A 27,846-nucleotide genomic window follows, 5' to 3' on the forward strand; every position below is an offset into this window, starting at 1 on the left:
GGTCAGGAGTTCGAGATCAGCCTGGACAACATGGTGAAACCCCATCTCTACTAAAAATACAAAAAATTAACCTGGCATGGTGGTGGGGGGAGGGGGCGCCTGTAATCCCAGCTACTTGGGAGGCTGAGGCAGGAGAGTCGCTTGAACCCGGGAGGCACAGGTTGCAGTGAGCTGAGATCGTGCCATTGCACTCCAGCCCAGGCAACAGTGCGAGACGCCGTCTCACAATAAATAAATAAATAAATAAATAAATAATAAAACACGTGTGTTTTTTAGGAAAAGGCTGAATCATCTTAGATACCATTTGAAGCTAGAAAAAGAACAGCAAACTAAACACAAAGAAAGTGGAAAATGAAAGCGATAAAGAGGAGAGCAGAAATCAGTGAAAAAATCCTCTGGCCCCTATAGGCCAAGCCCAGGGCAGGTCAGGTGGGTCTCTCTCCAGCACTCTGGCCCTGGCAGGTGCACTCTCCTGCTGGGTTCATTGTCACCCGGTCCCTCCAGGCTGGGATGAATGTCCCTGCTCTGTGTGCCCACAGACTGCATCCCATACAGCTCCTACCTAGACTGGGGCTGTCCTAGCAGTGGGGGAGTGGGAGCCGGGAAACAGGCAGAGACCATGGGCTCACCTGGAGGGGTAGTGCACTCGAGGCTGAGTGCAGGGCTGTGGGGACAGCCCCTCTAGCTTTGCATCTTGGTGCCACTATTAACTTGCTGCATGGCCTTGGGCAAGTTATTTAACCTCCCTGAGCCTTGGTTTCCTCATCCATAAAGAGGAAATAATGATAGCACTTATCCATAGGCGTGCCCCATGGAATTCATGAGGTAAGCCTTGGAAGGCTAGGAGACAGTGCCTGGAACTCAATACGTAATAGTGGGTGCTGCTGTTGCCATCTTGTGCACAGGTGGTAGCACAGTGCCTGGCACGTGGTAGGTGTTCAGAAAACATTTGACACCTAAAGAGAGGACCTAGCTGTTAAGAACAAGAGCCATGCAGGCTCACTAAGGGTACATTCCCACATTCCCTCCAAAAGGCAGTTTGGTCTCCCCAAAGCTGACCACGCTGCTAATTCCCCCTTGGTGACCCGTCCCTTCTCCAGAAGAGCTCTGCTGACCTGCCCCTCTCAACACAGGAATAATCAGGCTGCTGCCTATTTGCATGTGATTTGCATATCATTTCCATCTCTTACCCAAACTCCCCACTGGCTCCCCAGTTTGCTGCTGTCCCACCTCCTGTATACTTCTGCCTCCTTTTCCTGTTCTCCAAGCCTCATAGGACCAGGCCCAGATGAGACTTCACCAGTGCCCCTCCAGGAGGACCCAACCAGGGTTTCCGCACTCTGCCTGTCGCCACATACCAGGATCCTCTTATAGGGGAAATCCTTCAGGCCTCTGTTCCGGGGGGAGTCAAAGACCACGGGGAAGGATTTGTGAGGGGCCTCGATGTAGCCAAACTCCATCTCGTCCTGGGAGGGGAGAGATGAAAAAGTCATGGTGACCTTTTTCGGGTGGGTTACAGAACAGGGTGGTCCCCACTGGGCCTGGGGCAGGGCAGGGCAGCAGATCTTCCCTAAGATCTGGTGAGGGGCAGAGGTAGACGTGAGGCCTCTTAGGACCCCAGCCAGGTGAGGACTCTCGTCTGGGACCAGAGCGTTTGGAGGGCAGCAGTGGGGGCTGGGGCTGATGCAGGCAGCGGAAAAGCCCTCGCCCCGGAAGCCTGGCCCAGGCGGCCGTGGCTTCTCTAGCGACACGGAGGTCCATCAGGCACCTGTGCGGCTTCCCTTTCCCCAAGCCAGGCTGCAGGCTTCCCAGGCTGCCCCCAGCTCTCTTCTGGAGTCGGCTTCGGCTCCCACCTGGATCCAGCGGTCATTTCGATTTTCAACTCGAGGGCAGATGATCAGCTTGCAGTTGGCTTTCAACGTCAGGTAAGACATGTCCTCCAAGAATTTCTCATTAGAGCCGTGAGTGTCCATCACACTGTAAAAGGCAGGGAGAGGGGAGCGTGCTAACGGCCTCTGACTGTGGCTGAGGTGTGAGTGGCCTTGATTCAGTTTGTGCTGGGCCCTGTGCAGCCTCTGGGGTACAGGGGTCCCAGCTCATGACCTTGAGAGGCTCATAGGCCCATGGGGAAGATGGATAAAGTCTCCAGATCATATCAGGTGACAGGAGCAAGGTGAGGCATAAGCGCAGGCTGTGGAGCCCAGAGGCAGGGCACCTAACCCAGCACAGGGAGTCAGGGAAGTTGCCACAGAGGTGACCTGGGGCTGAATCTCTTGGGTTAAAATAGCAGTGAGGGGCAGGTGGCCCCGTCTACTCCTGTTCCACACAACTGGCCTAAGCAAAGAGGTCAGGGTGGGATTAGCAAGCAGGAGAAGAGTCTCTTTTTAATACCTACACACACCTAGACCCAGGGAAGCACAGCAAACCTGTTTGGCCACACCCTTCCCAGCCTTTTAACTTCTGTCCAGCTCGACTGTGGCCTTTTCCAGTGGTCTGACCTCTGGCACAGAAGCCTGGCAGGCTTTGCCAGTCGAGGCTGGTCCTTCCCTCAAGGGCATGGTGAGGATTCTGAGACAGCAGAAGGACCAGCGAGCTGGGTGAGATCGGATTTGCAGTGAGACCCGAGGACTGGGTTCCCACGTCCTTAGCAGGCACGGGATTGTACCCATGTCACAGTGAGGGTAGGTCTCCGATGGTCACCAGCAGCCTGTGCACAGCCTGGCCCCACTGCCCAGACTAAATCTGAGATGTTCTGGGGCTGCAGCCACAGGACAGGATGGGCAGGAAAACCAGAGCTTGAGCCAGTGACCTGGGAGGGTCCTTAGCTGCACAGGGCAGGGTGGGTCAGGGTTGGGCAGGGTGGGGCCCCAGCCCACCTGCTGCTGTCCTGCCACCAGCTGAATTGGTGCCCACAATGAATCCGTTAGTCTGAGTGAGGCGCGCAGCCCTGAGGCAGCTTCTGTCCCTACCTCTGCACTCCAGACCTGGGGGAGGGCGGGAGGGAAGGAGCCTCACCTGCACACATACAGCTCCTCAGGAGGCTGAGTGTTGGGCGTCATGATCCAGGGGGCCATGCGGAAGCCCACAGTGTCTGTGAAGAGGGTCACCTCAGGCACGGTCTGAGGGGAAAATGAGGACTTGGTGGGCCCTGCAGGGACCCCTAGCCTGCCTCAAGCCCCCCAGCCCCCAGCCTGCCCAGCCCTGGAGCCTCCAAACTAGGTCCCCAAACCCCTCAGCCTCCATGCCCACCCCCCAGTGCTGTACACACCCCCGTGTCCACCAGGCTGACACTGAGGGAAACCAGCCCCAGGAAATCGGCATCGGGGAAGGTCAGCCCCTCCACATAGAACCTGATCTCCTGCTCCCCCGACTGCCGCTCAACTTCGTAGGACAGACGCTGGGGCCCCAGCACCTGCTTGTAGTCCGAGAGAGAATTCCCACCTAGGAAGAACAAGAATCAGGGACTAGCATGGGGACAGGGGTGAGGGGCTGCAAGCCCAGGAATCCAGGACAGAGCCCCCTTTGTGGTTAGAGCTGCTTGGGTTCCTCTCTGGTTCTGCCATGTGCAAGCTGTGTGGCCTTGGCTCAATGACTCAACGTCTCTGAGCCTCAGTTTCTTATCTGTAAAATGGCTAACATTTTCTCATGAGGTCAATATAAACTTTAAGCTAAATAAAGAGATAGAGGCATCTGGCACAAAAGGTGAAAACTACCCATGGATAAATACATATGCAAAATGTGATATATTCATAAGATGGAATATTATTAATTCATAAAAAGTAATGACCAGCCAGGTACGGTGGCTGATGCCTGTAATCTCAGCACTTTGGGAGGCCAAGGCGGGAGGATCGCTTGAGACCAGCCTGGGCGACAAAGTGAGACTCCATCTCTACAAAAAAAAATTTTTTTGTTGTTGTTCTTTGAGACGGAGTCTTGTTCTGCCGCCCAGGCTGGAGTGCAGTGGCGCGATCTCGGCTCATTGCAAGCTCCGCTTCCTGGGTTCACGCCAGTCTCCTGCCTCAGCCTCCCAAGTAGCTGGGACTACAGGTGCCCGCCACCATGACTGGCTACTTTATTTTATTTTTATTTTTATTTTTAGTAGAGATGGGGTTTCACCATGTTAGCCGGGATGGTCTCGATCTTCTGACCTCGTGATCTGCCCATCTCGGTCTCCCAAAGTGTTGGGATTACAGTCATGAGCCACCATACCGGGCCCCCAAAATTTTTAAAAATAGCCAGGCATGGTGGCACATGTCTGTAGTCCCAGCTGCTCGGGAGGCTGAGGTGGGAGTATCACTTGAGTCCAGGAGTTCAAGGCCGCAGTGAGCCATGGTAGTATCACTGCATGCCAGCCTGGACAACAGAGTGAGACCCTGTCTCTAAAACATAAGAAAAATAATGAAGCTGATTCATGCGACACCATGGATGAAACTTGAAGACATTATGCTAACTGAAGGAAGCCTACTGTATGGTTCCATTGATATGAAATATCCAGATAGGGAATTCCGGAGATACAGAAAGCACATCAGTGGCCGCACACGGCAGGAGAGGCTGTCCATTCACTTGTCGAGACTTTGCTTATTCCCTGGTGTCACACTGAGTGCTTTCAAGCTGAGTCCTCTGCCTAAACGTCCACCACTGGTGCATGGGAGGGAACGTTCTGGCTCCTGCCAGGCTCATTTAGCTGGAACAACTAGTTCTGGGTCAGTTTGAACAGAGGAGGGTGAAGGGGAATCAGGAAGGGCTAGAAGCCTGTTGCTGTTTGTAAAAACAAGTTAGAGCACTCCGGGGTTAAGGAGTGGTACATTATTTATTTATTTATTTATTTATTTGAGACAGGGTCTTACTCTGTCTCCCAGGCTGGAGTACAGTGGCATGAACACGGCTCCCTGCAGCCTTGACTTCCTGGGCTCGAGTGATCTCCCACTTCAGCCTCCAGAGTAGCTGGGACTACAGGCTAATTTTTTTGTATGTTTTGTAGAGACGAGGTTTTGCCATGTTGCCCAGGCTGGTCTTAAACTCCTGGGCTCAAGTGATCCTCCCACCTTGGCTTCCCAAAGTGCTGGAATTACAGGCATGAGCCACTGCGCCCAGCCAATTTTTTTTTTTTTTTTTTTTTTGGAGACGAAGTCTCGCTCTGTCACCTAGGCTGCAGTGCAGTGGCATGATCTTGGTTCACTGAAACCTCTGCCTCCTGAGTTTGAGTGATTCTCCTGGCTCAGCCTCCCGAGTAGCTGGGACTACAGGCATGAGTCACCACACCCAGCTAATTTTTATTTTATTTTATTTTTTTTTTTGAGATGCAGTCTTGCTCTGTCGCCCAAGCTAGAGTGCAGTGCGGCACGATCTCAGCTCACTGCAACCTCTACCTCCCGGGTTCACGTCATTCTCCTGCCTTAGCCTCCCGAGTAGCTGGGACTACAGGCACCCGCCAACACCCCTGGCTAATTTTTTTGTATTTTTTAGTAGAAACAGGTCTTCACCATGTTAGCCAGGATAGTCTCGATCTCCTGACCTTGTGATCTGTCTGCCTCGGCCTCCCAAAGTGCTGGGAGTACAGGTGTGAGCCACCGCACCTGGCCTAATTTTTGTATTTTCAATAGCGACAGGGTTTCACTGTGTTGGCCAGGCTGCTCTCAAACTCCTGACCTCAGTAATCCGCCTCCCAAAGTACTGGGATTACAGATATGAGGCATTGTGCCCAGCCTTGGCCATATTTTTTGAAGCCACAGGCTGATTAATAAAAACTCTGGTGAGAAAGTTGGGTTCTGGGGCCAGGGGCAGGGCCTGGGCCTCAGCCTCGCTGGTTCTCACGCCCTCCCTGCCTGGACAGTGCTTGGCATGCAGTTCAGTCCACACTGATTGACCAGAGGAGGGAACGGGAGTGGGGCAATGGTAAAAGGAGGAACTTTGGTGCACCCAAGACACCTGGGTTGGAATGCCTGCTCCACCCCAGATGGTTGTGCCACAGCGAATTCCTGTATCTGAGCCTCAGTTTTCCTCTCCATAAAATGGAACTCATTGCTGAACCTCCTCCTTGAGGACTATATTTGGTACTGATGGAGTGGTTGTTTGTAAGCTGTAATGAGAGTTACAAAAAGGTGATGGAAAAAAAAGAGAGAGAAATGGGGAGGAGAGGATAGACATGGATGGAGCTGGGAGGACAAGGCCCCGTCAGGCCACTCACCCCGAGCACAGAAGACCCTCAGTCTTTTGGAATCAGAGACGGGCATGTTCAGGACAAGCTTGTGGCTGTCGAAGAGCTCATCGGGGCCATTGCAGCTCAGCACCATCGGGGACATGTCCTGCAAGTCTGGAGAGAGTGGCCCCCTTGAGATTACCCTTTCTCCACCCCACCAACAGGATCCCCTCCCATCCCCGCACCCCACTCCCCAGACAACACCTTGTGTCACTCACCAGCCAGCGACATCAGCCAGCTGTGGGTGAGGTCAGGCTCTGTGGACCTGTGATTGTCCCGGTCACAGTTCACCAGCAAGATAGCCCCATAGCCCTCAGGGCCCCAGCGCCAGGTTTTCTGTGGCAAAATAAGATGCCTTGGGATCAGTGGGACCCAGGAGGCTCCAGGAAGGGGTTCTAGACATGGCCAGGGCGGGCTGCTTTGTTAGATTGTATACTTTCATATTCTTGGTTTGCTTAAGGATTTTAAAAAGGATTATTTGGGGAATGGAGTTACAGATAAGGCTCTAGACCCATCTCATCCTTGTGCAGTGAACAATCTGCACAACCATACACAATGGCTCCACCCAGCCATCACACTGGAGAAGCAAAAGTGTTACCATACCCAGAAATGACCCTCAAAAGCTGGCTAAGCTTTAGCTCTGCCTGGGGGGGCAGAGGCTGCCCACCATGACCTTGATGAAGGTTGGGATCTGGAGAATCTTTGGGAGACCTTCTTCATCCCAGCACTCTCCTGGGACCTGTCTCATAGATATCTCTGGCATCCGATTGCAGTCCTGCAGGATCTGCAAACTCAGGTCTGAGCCGAGGCGGGAAAGATGGCTGGAACGCTCCCCGCCTCTGTGGCTGCCGCTCTCCCCAACACGCCTCCCCACCAGACTCACAAGGCAGGGCTCACTTTCCCCATTTCATAGAAGGGGAGAGGGAGGTTCTGGGAGGTGAGTCCCAAGCCGCATAGCTGGCCTTCAAACCCAGGTCCTTGGGATTGCCCAGGGCTACTATTAGCCTTTATGGCACTCTTGCCCACACCTCTGGGTAGATGCCACTCTGCAGTAGGGTCCCAGACATGATTTGTATCATAGTTGCCACCATGCCCAAGCACTCTTGTGCAGTGAGCAACCCGCACTGCCATCCATGGCAGCCCTGCCCACCTTGTCCTCCAAGCCTTGTGATCCAGGCTGCCTCTCTGGAGTCTTTCTCTTCAAATTGTACCTTCTAGCCCTCCCAGGAAAGCTTCCAGATACTTCCTGTAGTGGGAGGCCCTGAGCCTACTCTATCCTCCTCCTTACTCTTCAGGCTTTACCTGGGGCTGGCCACCATAGCCTCCTCTACCCAAAGGCTTGTCTTCTCCTTGCCTTCGGTCACTCAACAACCTTTTAGGAAGCACTCCCACATGTGTAGGGGTCCAAATATCGCCCTCAAACTAAAAAAGGCAGCAAGCAAAAGAACCAATCCCAATTTCAAAGTGGCACAAGAAAGACCCAGAGAGGGTAAGCTATTTTCCAGCAGTCACAGCATGTTGGCTACAGGGTGTAGGTTAATATCCATTCATGCCAACTTGGCTGTCCCAGATGGGTTTCCTACGTGATTGGATACTACAGACCCTGGGAATCCATCATTCTTCCGTAGGGAGGGCACAGTCCACCCGGGACCACCCCAAGTTTGCCTTTCAACCCTGCAGTCTTGGAGTGCCCGGGAGGGTCTCACCTTGTCCCCCTGGCTTCTCTTCACCTTGCCTGTGCGGCCTGTGTCGACCTCAAGGGAAATATCTGCAAAGAGATGGAGAGGGGCTGCCAGGGCTCATCCAGCCCCATCTTCACACCCCTAAAGTCCAGGCTGGGCAAACTCTGACCCCGACCCAAACCCGTGAGGACCAGGATGCCCTGCCTGGGGGTCAGACCCCACATTTGGGAGGCCCTTGTGGCTTGCCCTGTGGTTCTGGGAGTTGGAGGGACCCAAGCCTTTGGCTCTTGAATGACTTGCTTGCCTGTGCATGTCCACCTGCTAGCCCCTGGCTTTGGGGTTCTAGATCATATGCTGGTGACCCCAAACTCTGGCAACTGGGGACATGGCCTGAGGTTGCAGGGGCTGGGTTCTGCTGTTCCATCGCCCTGGGCCCTGGCTGAAGGGAGCACATTCCGTGCTGGGTCTTGGAGGTCTAATGAGGGTATACGTGGGACTCTGGATGAAGGAGGCTTATTGTGGGTCTAGCTGTTGTTCACTGGGCAGTGAAGTTTCTAGATCCTTGTAGTCCTAAGGACTGCTGGGCCTCAATCCCTGTGGTTCCAGAGTGGACAGAAGGTCCCTGAGGAATCCAAGCCCCTCAGTGATGGAGGAAGCTGGCCATGGGTCTTCCACTCCAAAGAATTCACTAAGACCCTCAGACAGGCAACCTGGAGTGGCGAAAAGGGGATAGATGGTCTGCCAGGGAGCTGCTACTTACCGACGCCAGTGAGGTACAGCATGCTGTGGCCCAGGGCTTGCTCTTCCTGCTCCCCATAGTATGAGACCCTCACCTGTGGAACACAGCCCTAAGCCTGCATGGCCACCACCTTCAGAGATGGCGGGGGCAGAGGAGATGGGGGACACACCCTGACAGCCCTACTTAGAGGCACAGGAGGCATGGAGACCCTCCCAGTCTCTGAAGTCCCAAGACTCAAGGGCTCCCGGCTGGGATTCAGAGCTACCTCTCCAGTAAGCAGCTGTGGAGCCCACCCTGGCTCCCAGAGCAGGTGCGAGGAGCAAGGAGGGTGGGGGCAGGGTGGAGGGATGGGAAAGGCAGGGTAGCGCCCAGCAGGAGCAGCTGGCAGATGAGGGAGGAACAGCCGGCTCCATTGACCTAGGCAAGTCTCTCAGCTCCTCTAAGCCTCAGGTACTTCCTCTATAAAATGCGAATGAGAACCTCTACTCCATCATCACAATCAGTGGTCCTGGAGCTTTTAGCATGGTCCAGAATCCATGCCAAGCCCTCCAGCCAGGTCATCCCAGTGAGCCCCTGGAATGGCCCCAGTCAACAGAAGACTGTCCGGGCCCTGCCTGCAGTCCCAGCAGTCCCAGCAGTCCCTCAGCTAGCAAGCAGAGGAGGTGGGGTCTGAGCCCACGGTGGGCTCCTGAGCCCCTCTCTCAACAGCTGCCTCATCCCTGCCCTTTCCCTGTTGGGGAGAAAAGGTCATGTCTAGGATTTGATGGGTCACTGTGTGCCATGGGTGCCCAGGGCTGGGGCGAGTGAGGAGGGAATCATCTGAGCTTCGGGCAGGCGATGAGAGAGAAGGTTGGCTTAGGCGTGGGAGATCTGTGCACACAAAGGTGTGAACGTGTGTGTGTGCACCTGCACGGGTTGTTGCTGTGTGGTCCTGCCCACACGAGAGTACTGGGGCTTCTGGCTGGGTCTGTGTGTGGGCTGAATACAGGGATTAATGTGAAGTTGTCCATGAATCTGAGGGGGTGACTAGGAGAGCTTGTGTTTTGTGGGAGTACTCATGTGTACATGTGTGATGCTGGAGTGGTGGTGGAAGTTTGTGTGTTTGGGGCATCTGTGGCGTTGTGTCAGGATACGTTTTGTGTGTGTACCGTGATCAGCTTTGTGAGGTTTGGTTAAGTGGGGAGTTTGGAATGGGAATTGCCATGGTGGGGCTCTTACCTTGGATGGGGGTGGGGAGATCCAACCCTTTTCTGTGAGAAAGTGGCCTCTTACCTTGAAGTCCCTTAATTCCTTACTGGCTGTGCCCACAGATACGACCATGTCTGCATCAGTGTCCAGTGGCCAACGGGCCTTGCCTATGGGCTCTGTCACGTGTGTGCGGTTGTAGACCATGAAGATCTCCACCCCGGAGCTTCCAGAGACCCTGAAGCTGTTGGCACCCTTGGGCACATCGCTGGCAGAGAAGGGAGATGGGAAGAGACCCAGTACTCAGAGGAGTGGCCGCAGTGGGGTGGGGGCCTGGGGCTGCCTGGCCGTTCAAACAGCACCCCTCAACAGCCAGATCGGGGAGGCACAGGGCAGTGCCACTGGCCAGGAGACCAACCTGGGCTGGGCTTCAGGACGCCAGGGCATAGATGGCAGACCCTTGGACACCCCCAGCCCACACCCAAGTGCCTTCCAGATCTGACACTTTCAAACTCTCCAGCTCAACAGGAAATCCACTAACCCACCACCTCTCACCACCTCCACTGACATCGCTGCGGCCCAAGCCACATCACCCATCGCCTGATCACCGAGCGGCTCTCCTGGGTCTGTGGTCCCACCTGGGCCCCTCCAGTCTGTTCTGCACACAGCAGAGCGTGTCGTTCCTTTGCTCAAAAGCAGTGGTTTCCATCAAACTCAGTAAAAGGCAGAATCCTCCTGAGTAGCATAAGAGGCCCTTCTGATGTGCCCCTACCACGTTGCTGACTGCCTCCTCCCTACTATACTTCCCCTCGCTCACTTAGCTCCAGCCACGCTGGCCTTCCTGTTGAGCCATGAAGATGCCAGGCTGTCCTGGTACTTGGTTGCTTCTGCTGCATCGACTGCTCCTCCCCGAGATGTCCACAAGGCTCCCTCCCTCACCCACTTCAGGGCTGTGTCTAAATGTCATCTTCTCAGCAAGCCCCCGCCCCCCCATCACTCCATTTAATGCTGCACCTTGCCCATCTTTCCCCCTCACTGATCCCCCATCTCCCTTCCCCTGCTCGGATTCTTTTTTTTTTTTTTTTTTGAGACAGAGTCTCGCTCTGTCGTCCAGGTTGGAGTGTAGTGGCGCGATCTCTGCTCACTGCAACCTCCGCCTCCCGGGTTCAAGTGATTCTCCCACCTCAATGCCAGTCAACTATCCATCTTTCTTGTTGGCAGGTCAGCTCCACAAGGGCAGGAATTTTATCTGTTTTGTTCACAGCTGCATCCCCAGCACCTATAACAGTGTCTGGCACATGGTAGGTGCTCAATAAACACGTGTGAATGAACGGATGGATTCTCACTTTCTGCCAATCTGCAGGGGGACTCAAGCCCATCTGTACTTGAGTGGAGATCTAGAACTTGACTAATGCCAGTACCCAGTGCAGCTTCTTTCCATCACCCAATACACCGCATTCACCTGATACACCAGAGCTCTGGGATCAAGAAATGGGTGTTGAGAAGCTTCCCATCTGCCTTGGCCCCAGCCTGGGGCACTCGTCTTCTGGGGCCCCACCCTACTCCTCACACCACCAGCTACTCCCAGTCACAGCTGATTGGGACCAGCCTTCCTGGCCCACAGCATCAGAGGGGGATGCACTGCACATTCAGGCTACAGGGCACCCAGAGCAAAACCAACAGAGCCTCTGTGGGTGGCATCTCATTTTTTATCCCCTGCATAAGCGTGAACTATGGCCTCTCTGTGCCAGGCACTGCACTAATCCCCAGAGTTCCAGGAGGCTCTTGGGCCCGTGGCGTCCACACTTCGGAGGGGAGGTTGAATCAGAGAACTACACATTGGTGCTTGTTCTTCCTTTGTATGTCAGGGCTCTCCAACATCATCCCCCACGGCAGTCATCAGCCACCAGGACACCACCCAAGGTCAAGTCCACTTATAGACATCCACCTGACTACAAAGATGCTGCTGGAGGAATTGTGTCTGTTTTGCTCACAGCTGCATCCCCAACACCTATAACAGTGTCTGGCCCATGGTAGGTGCTCAATAAACACTTGTTAGTGAATGGATGGATTCTCACTTTCTGCCACTCTGCAAAAGGGGTCCTTCTGCATATTCTCCCGCCTTCATCCTTTCCTGGACTCCTAAAAAACCACCCAAATATTCAGCCCTCTGGAGAAACCAGACCCCCTCCGCAACCTCTGCCATGATCACTTGGCCCCATCAAAAAACTATCTCCAATGACTGCAGTGACAACAGTCTTAATCACAAGTCCTTCTCGGTGCTCCCTAATGCTCATCTCAACCCCCCAAAGCAACAAGATTATAATTCCCATTTTACAGATAAGGCAGGAGTGTGCAGGGGCCCCAGAGCCCCCGCAGACTGCTGGCAAGACCCACCACCCCCATCCCCCACTCCTGGCCTTATGATCACCACGTTCCACAGCACTTTTGGGGGCCTTCCCATCTTACCTGCTCTTCCTCATCATTTACATCAGTTACCATGGAAACCCCAAGTCTCCTGGACTTTCATCCTCTCGTCTGACTCCATTCCTTATCCTCCCCAACTCCCTTTCAATCCCAGCCACCATCATCTGCACGATATCCTCAGTCCTGCCCCGGACAGTTTTCTTGACCTTGTACTCTAAAGGAAGCCTGCCCCCGACAGCAGGCATGGCCTCCCCTGCAGCCATCTCTATGGCGACTGCTTCCCCCTTACTCCCTCCAGCCCCTGGGCCTGGAGGTGGGCAAGGGTCCTTCATGCTCCTCAATGTCCCTTCCAGATCATCATCTCTACTCCGCAAACCCCCAGCTTTGCATTGACATTTCCAGACTACTCCGCCCATCTACAGGGACACCCCTGCACACCGTCGCCCTGTCCTCATCTTGAGGGGGCCAGCTCCTGCCATGTTCCTCAGCCTGCTGCCGTCACCAGTTTATACTTCAATGGCGATGTAGATGGTATGTTGCACCCTGGTCCCTCAGCCCCTTGACCTCTCTTCCAATGCTCATGACCTCCACTGGCCTCATCCCCTTCTTCCCGGGGCAGGCACTATAGAATGTCATTACCGAAAAACTGCACCCACTACAAGCTCCCCTGTTAGGAACTCACTCGGGCACTCACTCGGGCACCGCTTCCCAATATTCCAGCTCGCTCTTAACACACCAATGCCACCAAGCCTTCAGCCCAATGGGACGCTTGACCTTTGAAGGCTGAATCCTCTCTACCCACTTCCCACTGCTATCCCTCACCTCTCATGTTCCATCTTCCCTTCCCCAGCATGGTCCCATAGATCCCATAGGCCCCCACTGTGGCCACCCCCTTGCACCACTCCCTTATCTTTTGCTCATCCTTCCCTCTCTTGAGTTGCCTGGCAGAGCTCCAGCTATACAATCAGATCCAACTCTCCACGCTCTCTGCACCTGCACCACGCAGCTGACCACGGTTCACTTGGATTCATGACTGCTGACCTCAAGGGATGCATGATATGCCTGGTGCTCCTACAACATTGCTCCAGGCTCTTTTCTCTTTCAGTGTCCTAGAGGACTATGTCCTATCTTCTCCTATCTCCAGAAGCCTCCCCGCTCCTCTCCTTCATCACTCAGAGCCTTCAACCTCCCTCCTCCCACCACCTCATCTCCCTCCTGGGACGAGGAGTGACCTGCCTGGGCTCTTGCCCAAGACCAGCCCTCCTGGGGGCACATCCCCTACTCAAGGGCATCACCGGCCTTGCCCCTTCTCCCCTCCCTTGCAGCCAGCACACAGATATGGTGAATATCACCCATCCCCAAACTCATTCTCCTTTGACCCTCTCATTTCTTCTGCTCCCTTGATACCTCCAATTATTTCTTCTCTTTGCCTCTTCAACCTGCCTCTAATCAGAGTTTCCTCCCCACCACACCAAGGAAACCCCACTGTTGTCGAACCCAATGGGTCTTTTCTCTTCTTCCCCTCGTTGACTTGTCAGAGGCACTTGGCCCAGATGATCACCTGTCTTTGAAACACTTTCCCACTTGGCAGCTGGAACATGGGCTCTGCTTGCCCTCCCCTGACTCTCTGGCCTTTCATCTGACGCCTTTGCTGTGTTACCCACCTTACTCCCAACTCCAGGCAGTGGTGTGCTGGCAAATGTTTAACAACCAGCTCTCTGGAGTGGGGGGTTCTTATGCACATATATGTATACATAAATTTATTATAAATTTTACTGATATAAATAGTGTGTAGCACATAATGTAAAAATAATAATATAATACATATTATTCTTTATTGTAAAATGTATTGTAAATTCTATGTAGTCCATTGATTCTTCCAGATGCCCTCTCTTGCAACCGTAGTCAACCTGTGGTTGCAATTTGACCATGATTTGGCCAATGCAATTGCATCTCAGTCTGTTTATTCTTTCCTCCATAAGTTTATTGTCACTAAATCTGATATGTGACATAAACGTTGGTTGATATTTTTGCTTACATTCACGAACAAGATGAAAGGGAAACAATGAAGATGCATGCCACCCTTCATTCATTCATCTAGGATGTGAGCAAATTCTTTGTTGAATCAGATAATCCTGGAGTAATATTTCATCAATTTTTGGTACTAACCACAATGTCATGGCTATAGATGCAATACACTTTTAAATTTAGTTGGCATTGTTAACCTCTCTCCATCACTTTCTGAACTCTAGACATTCAATAAAACCACGAATGAAGCCCGGATTTGTAGCCTCGACCAATGTCTGTGGTGTAAATACTCCCACTCTGGCCAGTTTCAAGTTACCAGCCCAACATCATTGGACTCAGAGTTCCAAAGAGATGCATAATAGCACCTCGTGACATCACTATTTCCACTATATATAGACGACGGTAGAATGCAGTAAAATAATTAAGCAGTGATGAGTTTCAGTATTACTGCCTTTGTTTTTAATATAATTTGTTTAATTGTGTGTACAATTTAATTTTAAATAGTGTCTGTGTTTAACAAGGGGCTCATAACCTTCCTAAAAAAATAAACAATCAGATCTCCTTGAGGAGGGACCCTGGTACATTGCCAAAAACTTACACTGCTCATCTTTCTCCCTGCCTTCCCCAAGAGGGCACACAACTTTTTACCAGGGTGACTGTCACTGGGGAAAAGGAAGTAATCGTACGTTTCCAGTTCTCCTGCACACTGGCCCTGAACTGGTCTAGGAGACCCTAAACATCACTGCCGCCCACCTGGCAGAGCAGGGGCTCATGGAAGCCAGGTGATCCATGTAGAGTCAGCTCAGGTTCATCTCACAGTGGGTCCAGGGAGCCCCTGAGCCCATCTGTGATTCCGCCCCACCCCAACAAGTTCCGAAATGTGTAATTGAAATAGGCACCATCGGCAACGGGCAGAATCCCCACACTGGTACTCTTCAGAGTGTGGCTGGCCCCAGCACACCTGGCTTAGAGCTCTGCCTCCCCTCTCCTCCTCTCCTCCCCTCCCTCCCCTCACCTCTCCTCCTTTCTTCTGTCTACACCCACTTCCTTGGTTTTCTCCACCTGCCACACCAATATGGTTAGAAGTCCTAGACTTCTTTCTCTCAGTTTCTCCCTGGGTGTCTACCAGGCATTTTATTTTATTTCTTTTTTGAGACAAAGTCTTGCTCTGTCACTCAGGCTGGAGTGCAAAGGCCCGATCTTAGCTCACTGTAACCTCTGCCTCCTGGGTTCAAGCAATCCTCCTGCCTCAGCCTCCCAAGTAGCTGGGATTACAGGAGCTCACCACCATGCCCAGCTAATTTTTGTATTTTTAGTAGAGACAGGATTTCGCCATTTTGGCCAGGCTGGTCTCAAACTCCCGACCTTAAGTGATCTGCTGGCCTTGGCCTCCCAAAGCGCTGGGATTACAGGCGTGAACCACTGTGCCCGGCCCTTCCAGGCATTTTAAATTTCACACCTCCAAAGCCAAAAGCTTGCTTCCCATGCCCACTCCTTCCCCATTTCTTTCAAACCTGCTCCTGCCCAGCCCACTGTAAGTCTGTCCATAGCGTCTCCACCTTCCGATTCAGCCTCACCTCCTCTTGTTCCCTCACTCACACAGCCAGCCCCTCAGCAAATCGCATCAGCACCACCTTCACAGCAACTGCAGACCCTGACTGCTCTCACCTCTGCCACAGCTCACACCCTGTCCAAGCCACCAGTTGCTTCCACGTGGATTTTTATCATAGGCCAGTGCCCTGCTTCCTCTCTCCCCCGACAGTCCAGCTTTAACACAGCAGCCAGAGGGACCTTTTAAAATAGAAGTCCCGTCGCATCCCTCCTGCTCAGAGCCTGTTGCCAGAGCCTGTGTGGACTCCCAGGCCTTCCTGACCCACTGCTTTCCCTCCCCACGCCCTCTTGCTTGGTTCCCTGCCCTTCCTCGAGCATGCCAGGGCTGCAGCTCTCTCTACAGGGAATGCTTCTATCACTGATCCCTGCAGTCCACCCAGCCCCTCACTTCCTTCCCTCAGGGTAGCATACGAGGCCCTTCTGATGTACCCTTCTTGCCTGTTGCAAATGGCGTGACATGAATGACACCATGAGCCTGGTGCCCCAGCCCCAACTTCACTCCAGCCCGTGGCACCAGCCACCACCTCCCAGCCACCTGACAGCTCTCCCTCTAAAATGCAGATTTTTTTTTTTTTTCTGTTTTATGCTGTCTGCATCGCTGCTGTCATCTCTGCATCCAACTTAGTGCCTGGTGTGAACCAGGGGCACAATCAATGAGTTCTGGACAAGGACACAGTGACTCAGGACAGTGGAGTGGCTTTCTCAGGACTGCCCAGCTGGGAGGTGGCTGAGCCATGATTGAATCCAGTCGGCCTGGCCCATGAATTCCAAGAGCAAGTAGCCACAAGCCCAGGGCACCCAGCTGGCAGCAGAAGGGTTTCTAGCTCATGGGGGACCCCTGCTCCACCCCACTCAGGGACCACCAGTGCCAGACACAGCCCTTTCAAGGGAAGCAGGACTCTGTGGAGCCAATCCCCAGCTTTGGGCAAAAGTTGACATCCCCAAGTCACAGCCCCCTATTTGGAGTCTTGGTAGAAAATTGATGATGATGATGATCATGATCATGATTATGATGACAGAAGGGGTAAGAAGTGACAGGCACAAATCCTCTGGGGCTATCAAGACCCTCCAAGCCCAGCCCAGCTTCCTGTAGTCTGGATCTGCTCCCTCCCCACCCCAAGCTTGCTCAGTAGCTCACACCTCTGTTCACCTCTCTCTGGGGTGCTGGGCTCCTGGTCTCAGTGTCTCACTCCCCTGTGAGTGACAGATGAGTGGGCAGGGCCTAGAGGGGTTGGGCCTTGGGGGAAAGGTGGCTTCCTGCAGGAGACACCTGCTATGCAGGTCTGAGACCCAGGGCCACTCTCGCAGGCATGAGGAGGGGCCTGTTCTAGTCCCAGCCCTACTGCCTTCAAGACTTGGCTCCCATCATCCCCATCCAGGTCAGCTTCAGCTACAGAAGAGCAGCGGGTACCCCAGCAGGAGCCTTGAAGACCACCAGGAAGAGGCAGGAGGAGGGGACTGCTTACTCTCTCTGGCACCCAAGCAAGGCAGGTTATGCCGGGCAGGCCCTGCGCTGCCTTTGATTCTCATTCCCTTGGCATCCCACCACTCCCCTGCCCCGGGGCTGGGAGACGGGGCTCACACTGCCTTTCCTGATCTCTCAGGTGCCCAGATCAGGTGACTGGCCATGGATGAAGGGCTGCCCTTGGGAGGTGTGACAGGCAGGAGTGGGAGCTTGTGGGGAGCCCCAGGCCACCCCACAGTGGGCTGTGCCGTGCCAGCTTTCCCGAGCTGCTCCCGGCTTCCTCTGAATCTAATAATTCTCTCCAAGATGCATCTCTTTGGTGATGTCTCATGATATAGCCCCCAGACCTAACCAACTCCCAGATGTGCAGTACTGGCATGTCCCCAAGGGCATAGTAAGGTGAGGTCATGGATTTGAAAGCACCTCTCCAAATTAAAAAAACCAAAATCGTTACCACTACAGGAGTCACCCCGTCAGGTGTCCCGGCAATCACTGTTATATTTATCATGGTTTCCACTGTTATGCTGATGAACCTGCCCCTCACCAGGCCTGCTCCCCCATCTCCGCTGGGCAGGGTCACAGTGGGGGGTGGGGAGGGGGATCTTTTGCGTTCTTCAAGACCCACTTCAAATGCCACCTCTTCCACGGAGTGAAGTGTGGATTCTGTGTGGAGCATGGCCTCTAACTGGGTCACTCAACTGCCTTGATTTTCCTTTGCTGTAAAATGGACATAATCCCAAGAGCTACTTCCTAGGCCGTTGGAGGGATTCCCTGAGATGGTGACTTCTCAGCCTTAGATGCCGTCACCATGGTGACAATTACTCTTCTCAGAGTCCCCACACAGCCCAACTCACTCCAGCCGGAAACCTATTGCTTCCTCTGTGCCCCCATGGCCCTGGTTCAGACCTTCCTGGTGGCCACGTCACATCTTGTCTGTGCCGCCCAGAGCAGCGTCCTCCTACTCACCCTGCAATGCCTGCCAACCTCATGCCCAGAGCAGGGCCAGTTGCATCAGGTTCAATAGAGAGGCTATGAGCAGGATGGGGTGAATTCTTACAGAATCTCACCAAAGGAGACGTGGAGGGTGGGATGAGGAGTGTAAAACCAGCTACTCTCCACCCCTGCCTGCCTCCTGTGGTAAGGTGCGGGTTCACCCACTGGTTATGGCACAAGGCAGTGTGTTCCATGGGTTCTAGTGGGGCAGGGAAAGAGCCTGCATTTTCAAGCACCTGCCATGTGCCAGGCACTTGCTTAGCTTTTGCTATCCATGATCTCATCCGACCAAGGTAGGTGTTACTTGTCACAGGGTAATGAAGGCTGGTAATGCAGGAGTAAAAGAATTTACCAGGACAGTTGTATGCAAAGGAAAGCAGATTGATTACAGAAAGTAGGAAAATACATCACCAGAGACACGACGGTCAGCCTTCAAGAAAGAAGCCTTTCTCTGGGGTGCAAGAAAGAAGCTGACTGCAAAGAAACAGAGACTTGCTGGGGGGGATTTTATAGGATGATGTTTATGCTGTCAAAAAGGGCTTTGTGCAGTACTGATTATGCCAAGGCTGCGAGGAGTTCAGTTGCAGGGGTCTGGTGAGAGCTGGGCCCAGGAAGATTGTGAGTTATTTGCACAGGAGGGCTGTGTGTCCCGGACCATGAAGAAAGGCAGGCTCAGACCTGATCAGCTTTCTTTTTTTTTTTACTTTTCCCTGCTCCTACCGGCCTGGCTCCTTTTCCCTAATGAAGACTCCGCATTACTGTCCCCACTTCACAGATGAAGAAATCTCAGAGAGGTTAAGTAACTTTCTCAGGTCACACAGAGGGCAAAGTGGGGAGCTGTCCTGGCTGGTGTTAAAATGAGTGCGTGTGTGCCCTGAGCATGTCCCTGTTGGGGACTGGAAGGAGGAGACTATTGGGAATGTCGGAAGGAAACAGGAATGTGTTGAGAGTGTGCAAAGTGAGCTCCTCTGCATGGCTCTTTGGCAGCAGGCCAGGGAGGCCTAGGGAGGGTGGCAGCACCGAAGCAGGAAAGCCACAGCCCCCTGGCCCCACCATGCATCCACATACAAGGGCAAGGCCAGGGGGGTGGTGCCTGTGATCTTCTTGTCCTTGTCTGCCCTAAAATGACAGAACAGACCAAGGAGCATCTTGCATAGGGTAGGCCTTGGGTCAGAGGCGGGCCTCGGAGGTCATCCCAGCCAGCCCCCTGCCCACTCCCCAAGACAGACAGCTCACTACCTCCACCCCTCTCTGCTTTGACAGCTCAGGTCATTAGAAAGCTTTTCCTTTTGCGTGGCTGCAACTTGCTTCCCAGAAGCCTCGGCCCACTGGGGCTCCACAGGCCAAACTTTATGTCAACAGCTCGGAAATGTACCACCTGGTCTCTAGGGAGAAGAGAAATACAGCAGTCGCAAAGAAGGGCTTCCCTGCCAACTGTCTTACGCTGCAGTTTGGACATGGCCAGATCCTGTGGACAGAAACCGAGTGGGTGGGGGTGGGGGCCAGTGTGCTCTTCGGGGTCGTCTGGGGCACTGCGCTGGGTGAGTGGTGGGGGCAGGAGAGGGAGAATCAGGTGGAATCGGATGACAAGGCTGAAGAGCAGCCACTGCTGGCTGAGCCTGTGGCTCCCCTGCATACCTGGCCAGGATCCTGCCTGCCAGAGCCCTACACGGACCAGCCACTAGGTGTCCTGGAATGAAGCCACAAGGAATGCCATAGGGTCAGCCAGCAGGGTCCAGCAGATCCCCTGGGGTGACCAGCTCCGTGGGCGATTCTGCCTGGAGCCAGGGATCTGCCTGGAGACTGACAGTCCCGGGGTACTGGCCGCCACCCCGTGAGCTCCAGCGCTAAAGGCCAGCAGCTCCCCTGGGGCACACAGGGCTCCCATTAGTGCTGCCAGTGACTCTACCTCAACGTACCTTCCTGGGTACCTACTGTACATCAGGTTCCACGCTGGGCACCAGGAAAGCAGAGACAAATCATCCTCGGCTTTGCCCTTGTGGGGTCCACAAGGGGCAGGTCCATCAGAGTCTACGGAGGGTTTTTACTCCATTCCCTGATTCCATCCCCATGGCCCCTGCCTGCTAATAGGAGAGTGATTATTCTTCTCCCCATTTTACAGAAAATGAGCTGAAATGCAGAGAGGTCACGCAGAGGGTGATGGGGCACAGCTGTGCTTGGCCCCTGCCTGGATCTGATAACAAAGCTCATCTGCTGCCCTGCCCTCACTTCACCCCTCACTTACCCAGCAACACAGAAGAGTGCCAGAGCCTAGGCAGTAACAGGGTTGGGCTCACAGAATTTAGAACCAGATGGACCTGGGTCCAAATCCCAGCTCTGGCATTTGTGGGCTGTGTGGCTTCAGAAAAGTCTCTCAACCTCTCTGTGTCTCCATGTGTCTGCAAATGGGGATTATAGTAGTCCCCATCTCACAGGCTTGTTGTGAGGTTTAATTGAGATAGTGCAGTGAGCACTTAAAACAGGGCTGCCGGCCGGGTGCGGTGGCTCACACCTGTAATCCCAGCACTTTGGGAGGCTGAGGTGGGCAGATCACGAGGTCAGGAGTTCAAGACCAGACTGGCCAACATGGTGAAACCCTGTCTCTACTAAAAATACAAAAAATTAGTTGGGTGGCCAGGCGCGGTGGCTCAAGCCTGTAATCCCAGCACTTTGGGAGGCCGAGACGGGTGGATCACGAGGTCAGGAGATCGAGACCATCCTGGCTAACACGGTGAAACCCCGTCTCTACTAAAAATACAAAAAACTAGCTGGGCGAGGTGGTGGGCGCCTGTAGTCCCAGCTACTCGGGAGGCTGAGGCAGGAGAATGGCGTGAATCCGGGAGGCAGAGCTTGCAGTGAGCTGAGATCCGGCCACTGCACTCCAGCCTGGGTGATAGAGCGAGACTCCGTCTCAAAAAAAAAAAAAAAAAAAAAAAAAAATTAGTTAGGTATGGTGGAGGCAGAGGAATCGCTTCAACCCAGGAGGCGGAGGTTGCAGTGAGCTGAGATCATGCCACTGCACTCCAGCCTGGGTGACAGAGCAAGACTCCATCTCAAAACGAAAACAAAAACAAACAAACAAACAAACAAAAACCAGGGCTGCCCTCATGATCATTACTGCCACAGAGGGCATCTGAAAGGCATGGAGGAGTGGGCAGACCTGGGCAAAAGAGGACACAGGGCCCTGTGGTTAAGAGGACCCTGGCACCTCCCTTCACTCTCCTACCTGACCAAGAAAATGGGCCAGGTGTGCAATTGTTGAAACCCACATCCTGAAATTTGTTTAACTCCCTGACTAAGATGGAAGCTCCTCACATGTGGCCATGGGCCGTATTATCACCGAGTGCCAGAGCCCAACACAATGCAGGCGCCCAGGAGCAGGCTGCCCTGGGGAAAAGACCACAGGAGGTTCTTTGAGATGTGAGGTGTGGGCGCCAGACAGTGGGAGGGGGCAGCTCCAACCCCCAGTCCCCTGGCTTGCAACCCTGGCTTTAGCTTTCCCCTGGGTCCTCTCCCGGGGGCTGGCTGGGGCTGATGGAGGTTGAGGGAGGGCAATGGCTGATATCCTAGACCCTTCAGCATGCTCAGGCATTTTCTCAGGAGTCAGGAGTTACACATGATGTGGCTGTGTCCTGTCTTCTCCCTCATTCACAGAAATCACACTAGTGGGTGCCTTATGCCCTGTCATTGCTTGGGGAGGGGCACGCCCAGAGAGCCCAGGCTGAGGGCGCAGGTTGAACCAGCCTTCTCCCAAGTGGAGCTCTACCCTGCCAGGAATGGAGGCTGGAGAAGAGGGACAACTTTCACTTACTAGTCTTCCCAGAAGAGGTAAACAGGGGCTGGGGACCAGAATGTCCCTGAGAGATAGGGCCCTGAATTTAGAGTCCAAGTCGTGAGTCACCTCTCCTCTCCCCAAAGCATGTCCGTGTTCTTTGGATTGTGGAATTCCTCAATGCAAAATGGAAAAAATAGGCGGGGGCACAGTGGCTCAGGCCTGTAATCCCAGCTACTTGGGAGGCTAAGGCAGAGGATCACTTGAGCCCACGAGTTTGAGGTTGTAGTGAGCCATAGTCATACCACTGCACTCTAGCCTGGGTGACAGAGCGAGACCACGTCTAAAAAAATAAAAAAATAAAAAAAATAAAAAAAAAAAAAAGATAAAAACTGATGCCGGGTGAGATGGCTCACACCTGTAATCCCAACACTTTGGGAGGCCAAGGAGGGCAGGTCACCTGAGGTCAGGTGTTCGAGACCAGCCTGGACAACACGGCAAAACCTTGTCTCAATTAAAAACATGGGGTGGTGCATAACTGTAGTCCCAGCTACTTGGGGAGCTGAGGAGTGCAGGAGAATCACTTGAACCTGGGAGGCGGAAGTTGCAGTGAGCCGAGATTATGTCACTGCACTCCAGCCTGGGCAACAGAGCGAGACTCCATCTCAAAAATAAAAATAAAATGAAATGGAAAAAATAAAGGTGCCAGCTTCGCAGGTACAAGCAACAAGGGATGTCACTCCTATTGGGAGTGACGTGGAAGAAAACAGGCTCAGAGATGCTAAGTGACTGGCCCAAGATCACACAGCCTGCAAAGACCAGCTGGGGGTAAAAGGGATGGGAGTTAAGAAGGGAAGAGGAGAAGGCTCGGAGTGAGAAGACATTCCAAGACTAGGATCCAGGAAATGCCAGGAAGGGGTAAAGGGGTGGAAAGGGGAGGGCCTGGGGGGCCAGAGGGAGGGGGAGAGATTCCCAGCCAGTCCCAAAATGGCAAGTGGCAGCTAGGACCCAGGAGAGCAGGGAGTTCCACAGAATTAAGGGGTGGCTGACCTCTGAGGCCCTTCCTGATGTCAATATTTTATGTTTCAAGAATGCCACCCTCCACCATTCTGAGTCCCGTTCTACAACCCCCAGGCCCATCAGGGTCCCTTGGAACTTGCGGAGGACCCCAGCTTCATATTCTCCAAGGACCCTGAAACTTGAAGTTTTGATGTTTCTTCTGGTGAAGAGTGTCCTTCCTACTGTAGTGACACAGTGACAGGATGGAGCAGAGAATGTGTCCAGCCAGCTGCCGGCAGCCTGTCGCTCGCTGGAAATTAGTGTCGGAGTCAATCCTATAATTTTCCCCTGAGGAGTACAATTATGCCTCATTGTTCTTCTGTGCAAGTTAAAAGCATTAATTTACTCGATGTACACATTACGTGTACCACAAGTTTTCAAACTCTGTTTTGGCATTTTCATGTTCTGAAATATAGGGAATTCCAGAAAATGCATCTGAGAGGCCTGCAGAGTCCCTTCCCCCTGTGCCCCTCCAATTCTACCACTCTCTGATCCCGAGTCGGTCTTGCATTGCTGCTTTTGCAGGGGTAGGGAAGGCTTGGGGGAAAGTGCAGGAGAATGCCCCTGTCGCCTACAAGGCCAACCTTCGGCATCCCAAAGAATAAAAGTTCCTTATGGCCTCCAGCCTGGGGCTCTGGTTCTGGCCTCTGGGCAGTCAAGGAGGGCCATGCAGGACCGCAGATGGATTCCTCACACTACCCACCCCTGTCTTTATTGGCATGAGCCACCTGAACTCCTTAGGCAAGGACAAGGACAGCCAGGGCAGTCTGGCCAGATCCAGGGAGTCAGGGTGGTGAGCTAGCCCACTGGAGTGTGGGGGTCAGTGTGGTGAGCTAGTCCAGTGGAGTGTGGGGCATCAGGATGGTGAGCTAGCCCTCTGGGGTGGGGGGTAGACAGGGTGGTGAGCTAGCCCACTGGGATGGGGGGTGGACAGGGTAGTGAGCTAGCCCACTGGAGTGTGGGGCATCAGGATGGTGAGCTAACCCTCTGGGGTAGGGGGTGGACAGGGTGGTGAGCTAGCCCTCTGGGGTGGGGGGTGGACAGGGTAGTGAGCTAGCCCACTGGGGTCGGTGGTGGACAGGGTGGTGAGCTAGCCCACTGGGGTGGGGGGTGGGGGTGGACAGGGTGGTGAGCTAACCCACTGGGGTCAGGGGTGGACTGGGTGGTGGGCTAGCCCACTGGGGTGTGGGGTTGGACCTGCAGCACATGCTGAGTGGAGGATTCCTAAGGGTTTCCTAGGCTGGGACACCCTGGGGCACACAATTACCCTAAACACAAATGTTTCTCCAAATAACCAGTTCACACAGCCCCTGGGGGAATGAATCACTTCCTGTGATGTCATCCCTACACACCCATCTCCTGGAGGGCTCAGACTCCCAGCGGCTCAGGTGACAGGCAACACCTCCTCTTCTGGGGCTTCCCCCCTCCCACCAGTAAGACCAGCTAGAAACTCCATAGTCACCACCAACACCCAGGTGAAGGTTCCTGAAGGGCTCTTGGGTGCAGGTGCCCTGTGGGCTCACTCAGGATCCCAGAGCAACCTCTGCCTCCCAGAGTCAACCAGAGCGCAACAGCTATGAATAGCCCAGGCAACTTCCTGTTGCCCCTTCGCTGGGCCAGGGCCTGCGTTTGAGGATGCTAAGGAGCTTTAAGGACACCCTATGCTCCCAGCACATGCAGTCTGAGATGTCCTTGTCTCCTCCCACCCTCTCAGGTGTGAGGGAAAGAACAGATGCTGGAGAAAAGGGAACTCACAGAGCTACCAGAGCTGTGAGCACTGCCAGGGCACCCACGGCGCGAGGGCCCTTATACATGCATGGCCTCATTTATCTTCCCCTGAACCCATTATAACTGGCGTTATTGTTTCTTCATTTTCAGATGTGGAAACTGAGGCTCAGAAGTACAGCAGCTTGCCCAGGGTCACACAGCCATGCCTGGAGCCAGCCTGAGAATGGAGTGTGTTTGACTCCGGAGTCTGGGTACTTCACCTCCACAGTGGATTGCAGAGTGGACTCGGCTATCTCACGGGAGCTCAGATGAGGAAATGAAACCCACAGAGGACTAATAACTTGGCCCACATCAGGCAGGAAGTCAGTGGCAGAGCTAAGACCAGGTCTCCTGGCTCCCCATGAAATGCTTCTGGCCTTAGCAGCGCCGTGTAGAGCCAGAGGTTCTGAAATCACCTTCTAGAAACAGTCATGCCCTCAGATGAGAGCAGAAGCCTGAAATAAGAAGAAGGGGGCCTGCAAGGGACCCTTTTTACTCTTGGTGTGAAAGTAGATTCCCAGATACAATGTGGGATGCCTAGTTAGATTTCAGCTTCAGCGGCCAGGCACGGTGGCTCACGCCGGTAATCCCAGCACTTTGGGAGGCCAAGGTGGGTTGATCACTTGAGGTCAGGAGTGTGAGACCAGTCTGGCCAACATGGTGAAATCCCATCTCTACTAAAAATACAAAAATTAGCAGGGTGATGGCGGGTGCCTGTAATCCCAGCTACTTGGGAGGCTGAGGCAGGGAATTGCTTGAACCCAGGAGGTGGAGGTTGCAGTGAGCTGAGGTTGCGCCATTGCACTCCAGCCTAGGTGACAGAGTGAGATTCCATCTCAAAAAAAAAAAGATTTCAGCTTCAGCTAAACAGCAGATTTTTTTAGTAGAAATATCTCCCATGCAATATACTAAAAAAGCTTTTTGTTATTTATCTGAAATTCAGACTCAACTAGGCATCCTGTATTTTTATTTGCTAAATCTGGCAAGCCTATGTTAACAGGGCAGGAGACAATGGGGTCTCTGCTAGCCACCTAGACCGGAGAGACCCAGCCCCCCACACCAGGACTCCCAGCAACAACTTAGAGTCAAGGTTTGGTTTCCATGGCTCCTGGTTCTCCTCCCTAGCCCTGCCACTAGGGTCACAGACCACTGGCCAACAGAGAAGCAGGAAGGGCTTCTCGGGCAGAGGATCACTGGAGGCCAGGTGGGCAGCTGGGTCCTGCATACCTTAGCCAGACCAGCAGGCACAGGGGCTGAGTCCCAAGAGGGAGATAAGAGCTCAGATCCCACCCAGTAACAGACTCCCAGCCCCTAGCTCCTCTTTGAGGGAGACTCCCACCACGAGCCCCCTATCTGCAAGGGGTTCAACCCCACCTGGCCCAGCAGGGATGGAATCCATAGACAGCCTGTCAGAGTTGGAAGTGCCGCCAGAGATCACCAAATCCAGTTCCCTTAGTGGTCAGGTAGGGAAAGTAGTCTCCAAGTCCCCGTCTGGGCACAGCCAGCACAGAAAAGATTTGGGTCAACAGGAGAAGCAAATGTTACTGCTGCCTCCTCAGATGTCATCATTGCCACCATCACCGCCATCATCGCCATCATCACTGTTCATCACCATAATCACTGTCATCACCATCATGTCACAGCAAACATGATCCCCAGCCTTCTGGCTCCAGGTTCTCTCCTCATATTAATTCACCGAATATTTCCTAACCACTCCCTCCTGATTGGAATCAATCTAGTTACCCCTGGCTGACCTCCAAGGATCAAGCTACCACACACGTCCCTTCGCCTCAGAGAGATGGGGGCTTGGCAAGAAGTTGAGGGATGGGGGGACCAGTTCTCTTCCCCGTCTTGAGCCATCTGATGTTCCACACAAGTTCTACCTAGGTGTCAGAATTCAGGGCCCAGATCCCAAAGCCTGACCCCAGAGCTTAGAGTTAGAATTCTAAGGCCGGACTCTTATCCAGGGGCTTGAGGCCAATGTCCTGAGCCCAGTGCCCAGAAGCTGGGGCCCCAAGGAGGACCTGACCAGACCCTAGTTCCTTCCTCCCAGGCTCCATAGCCAACTCCACCTTCTCTGCTATCTCCTGCCAGCATCCTCTTCAATGTGCCTGACTTGTCTATCAGGCACCCACCCCATGACCTCCATTCTAAATCAGCTCTCTGCAGCCAGGTGAGTGCCTCCCAGCTCTTACCTGTGAACGTCCACATGTGCCGAGACTCCCACTACACACACGGCGTGGGTAGGCATCTTCAGGGACAGCTGCACAGCTCTCTTTGGGGCCATCCTGTCACCTGGCTCCCAGCCTCCTAAAACAGCTCCGGCTCCCCAGCTCCCGTGCTGGGCACTTCTTCGCCGGGAAGAAGTGTGAGTTCTGACGGGTTGGTGCCTCCTCCTCCCTTTTAATTTCACCCTGCGACCTGATTAGCTTGCCTGAGCCTGGTCCCCACCTCCTGGCTCCACACCCTCCTCATTCAGGGCTGTCAATCCAGGAGGTCAGTGTGCCCATGGCCTCTCTGGGAGATGGGGAAGGGGAGCTTCAGCTAGGGGCCCCAGGTGGAGCAGGGCTCAGCTGCCAACAGGAGGCCCTCCAGAGCTCCCCAGCAGCCCCGTCCTCCCCTCCAAAGACTCCTTGTACCTGAACCCCTATTGCAATGATGTCAGTGTTTCTGAGGACTGACTATGTGCGGGCTCTGCCTCTAACCACCTGTGATCCTTATCAAATCTTTTAACCTCTCTGTGACTCAGCTGCCTCATGTGTAAGTTGGCAGCTGTAACAGTAGTACCTGTCCCACTGTGTTGATGTGGGAAAGACATGAGTTATATGTAAGAAGATTAGCACAGCTCCTGGCACTTGGTGTTCACTAAAATGCTAACAACTATGACTTGTATCCGCATTTGGCAGGTAAGAGAATCAT

At 53.7% G+C, this 27,846-nt stretch overlaps 1 protein-coding gene across 2 annotated transcripts in view; it reads right to left on the reverse strand.

Moving 5' to 3' along the window:
* Positions 1-27,326, reverse strand: part of PADI1 (peptidyl arginine deiminase 1) — a 40,289-nt gene extending 12,963 nt beyond the window's left edge. The window contains exons 1-10 of one of the 2 annotated variants that reach the window (XM_001088797.5): positions 27,123-27,315; positions 9,893-10,073; positions 8,642-8,714; positions 7,906-7,967; positions 6,418-6,535; positions 6,188-6,313; positions 3,269-3,441; positions 3,016-3,119; positions 1,854-1,977; positions 1,359-1,466 (exon numbers count right to left, since the gene is read on the reverse strand). In XM_001088797.5, coding sequence (XP_001088797.3) covers positions 1,359-1,466; positions 1,854-1,977; positions 3,016-3,119; positions 3,269-3,441; positions 6,188-6,313; positions 6,418-6,535; positions 7,906-7,967; positions 8,642-8,714; positions 9,893-10,073; positions 27,123-27,214 — 1,161 coding nt within the window. In that variant the 5' untranslated portion in view covers positions 27,215-27,315. Of the gene's footprint in view, positions 1-1,358; positions 1,467-1,853; positions 1,978-3,015; positions 3,120-3,268; positions 3,442-6,187; positions 6,314-6,417; positions 6,536-7,905; positions 7,968-8,641; positions 8,715-9,892; positions 10,074-27,122 lie in introns of both variants that reach the window. The other variant, XM_077972636.1, reaches the window with a different exon arrangement.
* Positions 27,327-27,846: the final 520 nt, after the last annotated feature.

This window comes from Macaca mulatta, chromosome 1 (assembly GCF_049350105.2).
Source record: "Macaca mulatta isolate MMU2019108-1 chromosome 1, T2T-MMU8v2.0, whole genome shotgun sequence".
Lineage (NCBI taxonomy): Eukaryota > Metazoa > Chordata > Mammalia > Primates > Cercopithecidae > Macaca > Macaca mulatta.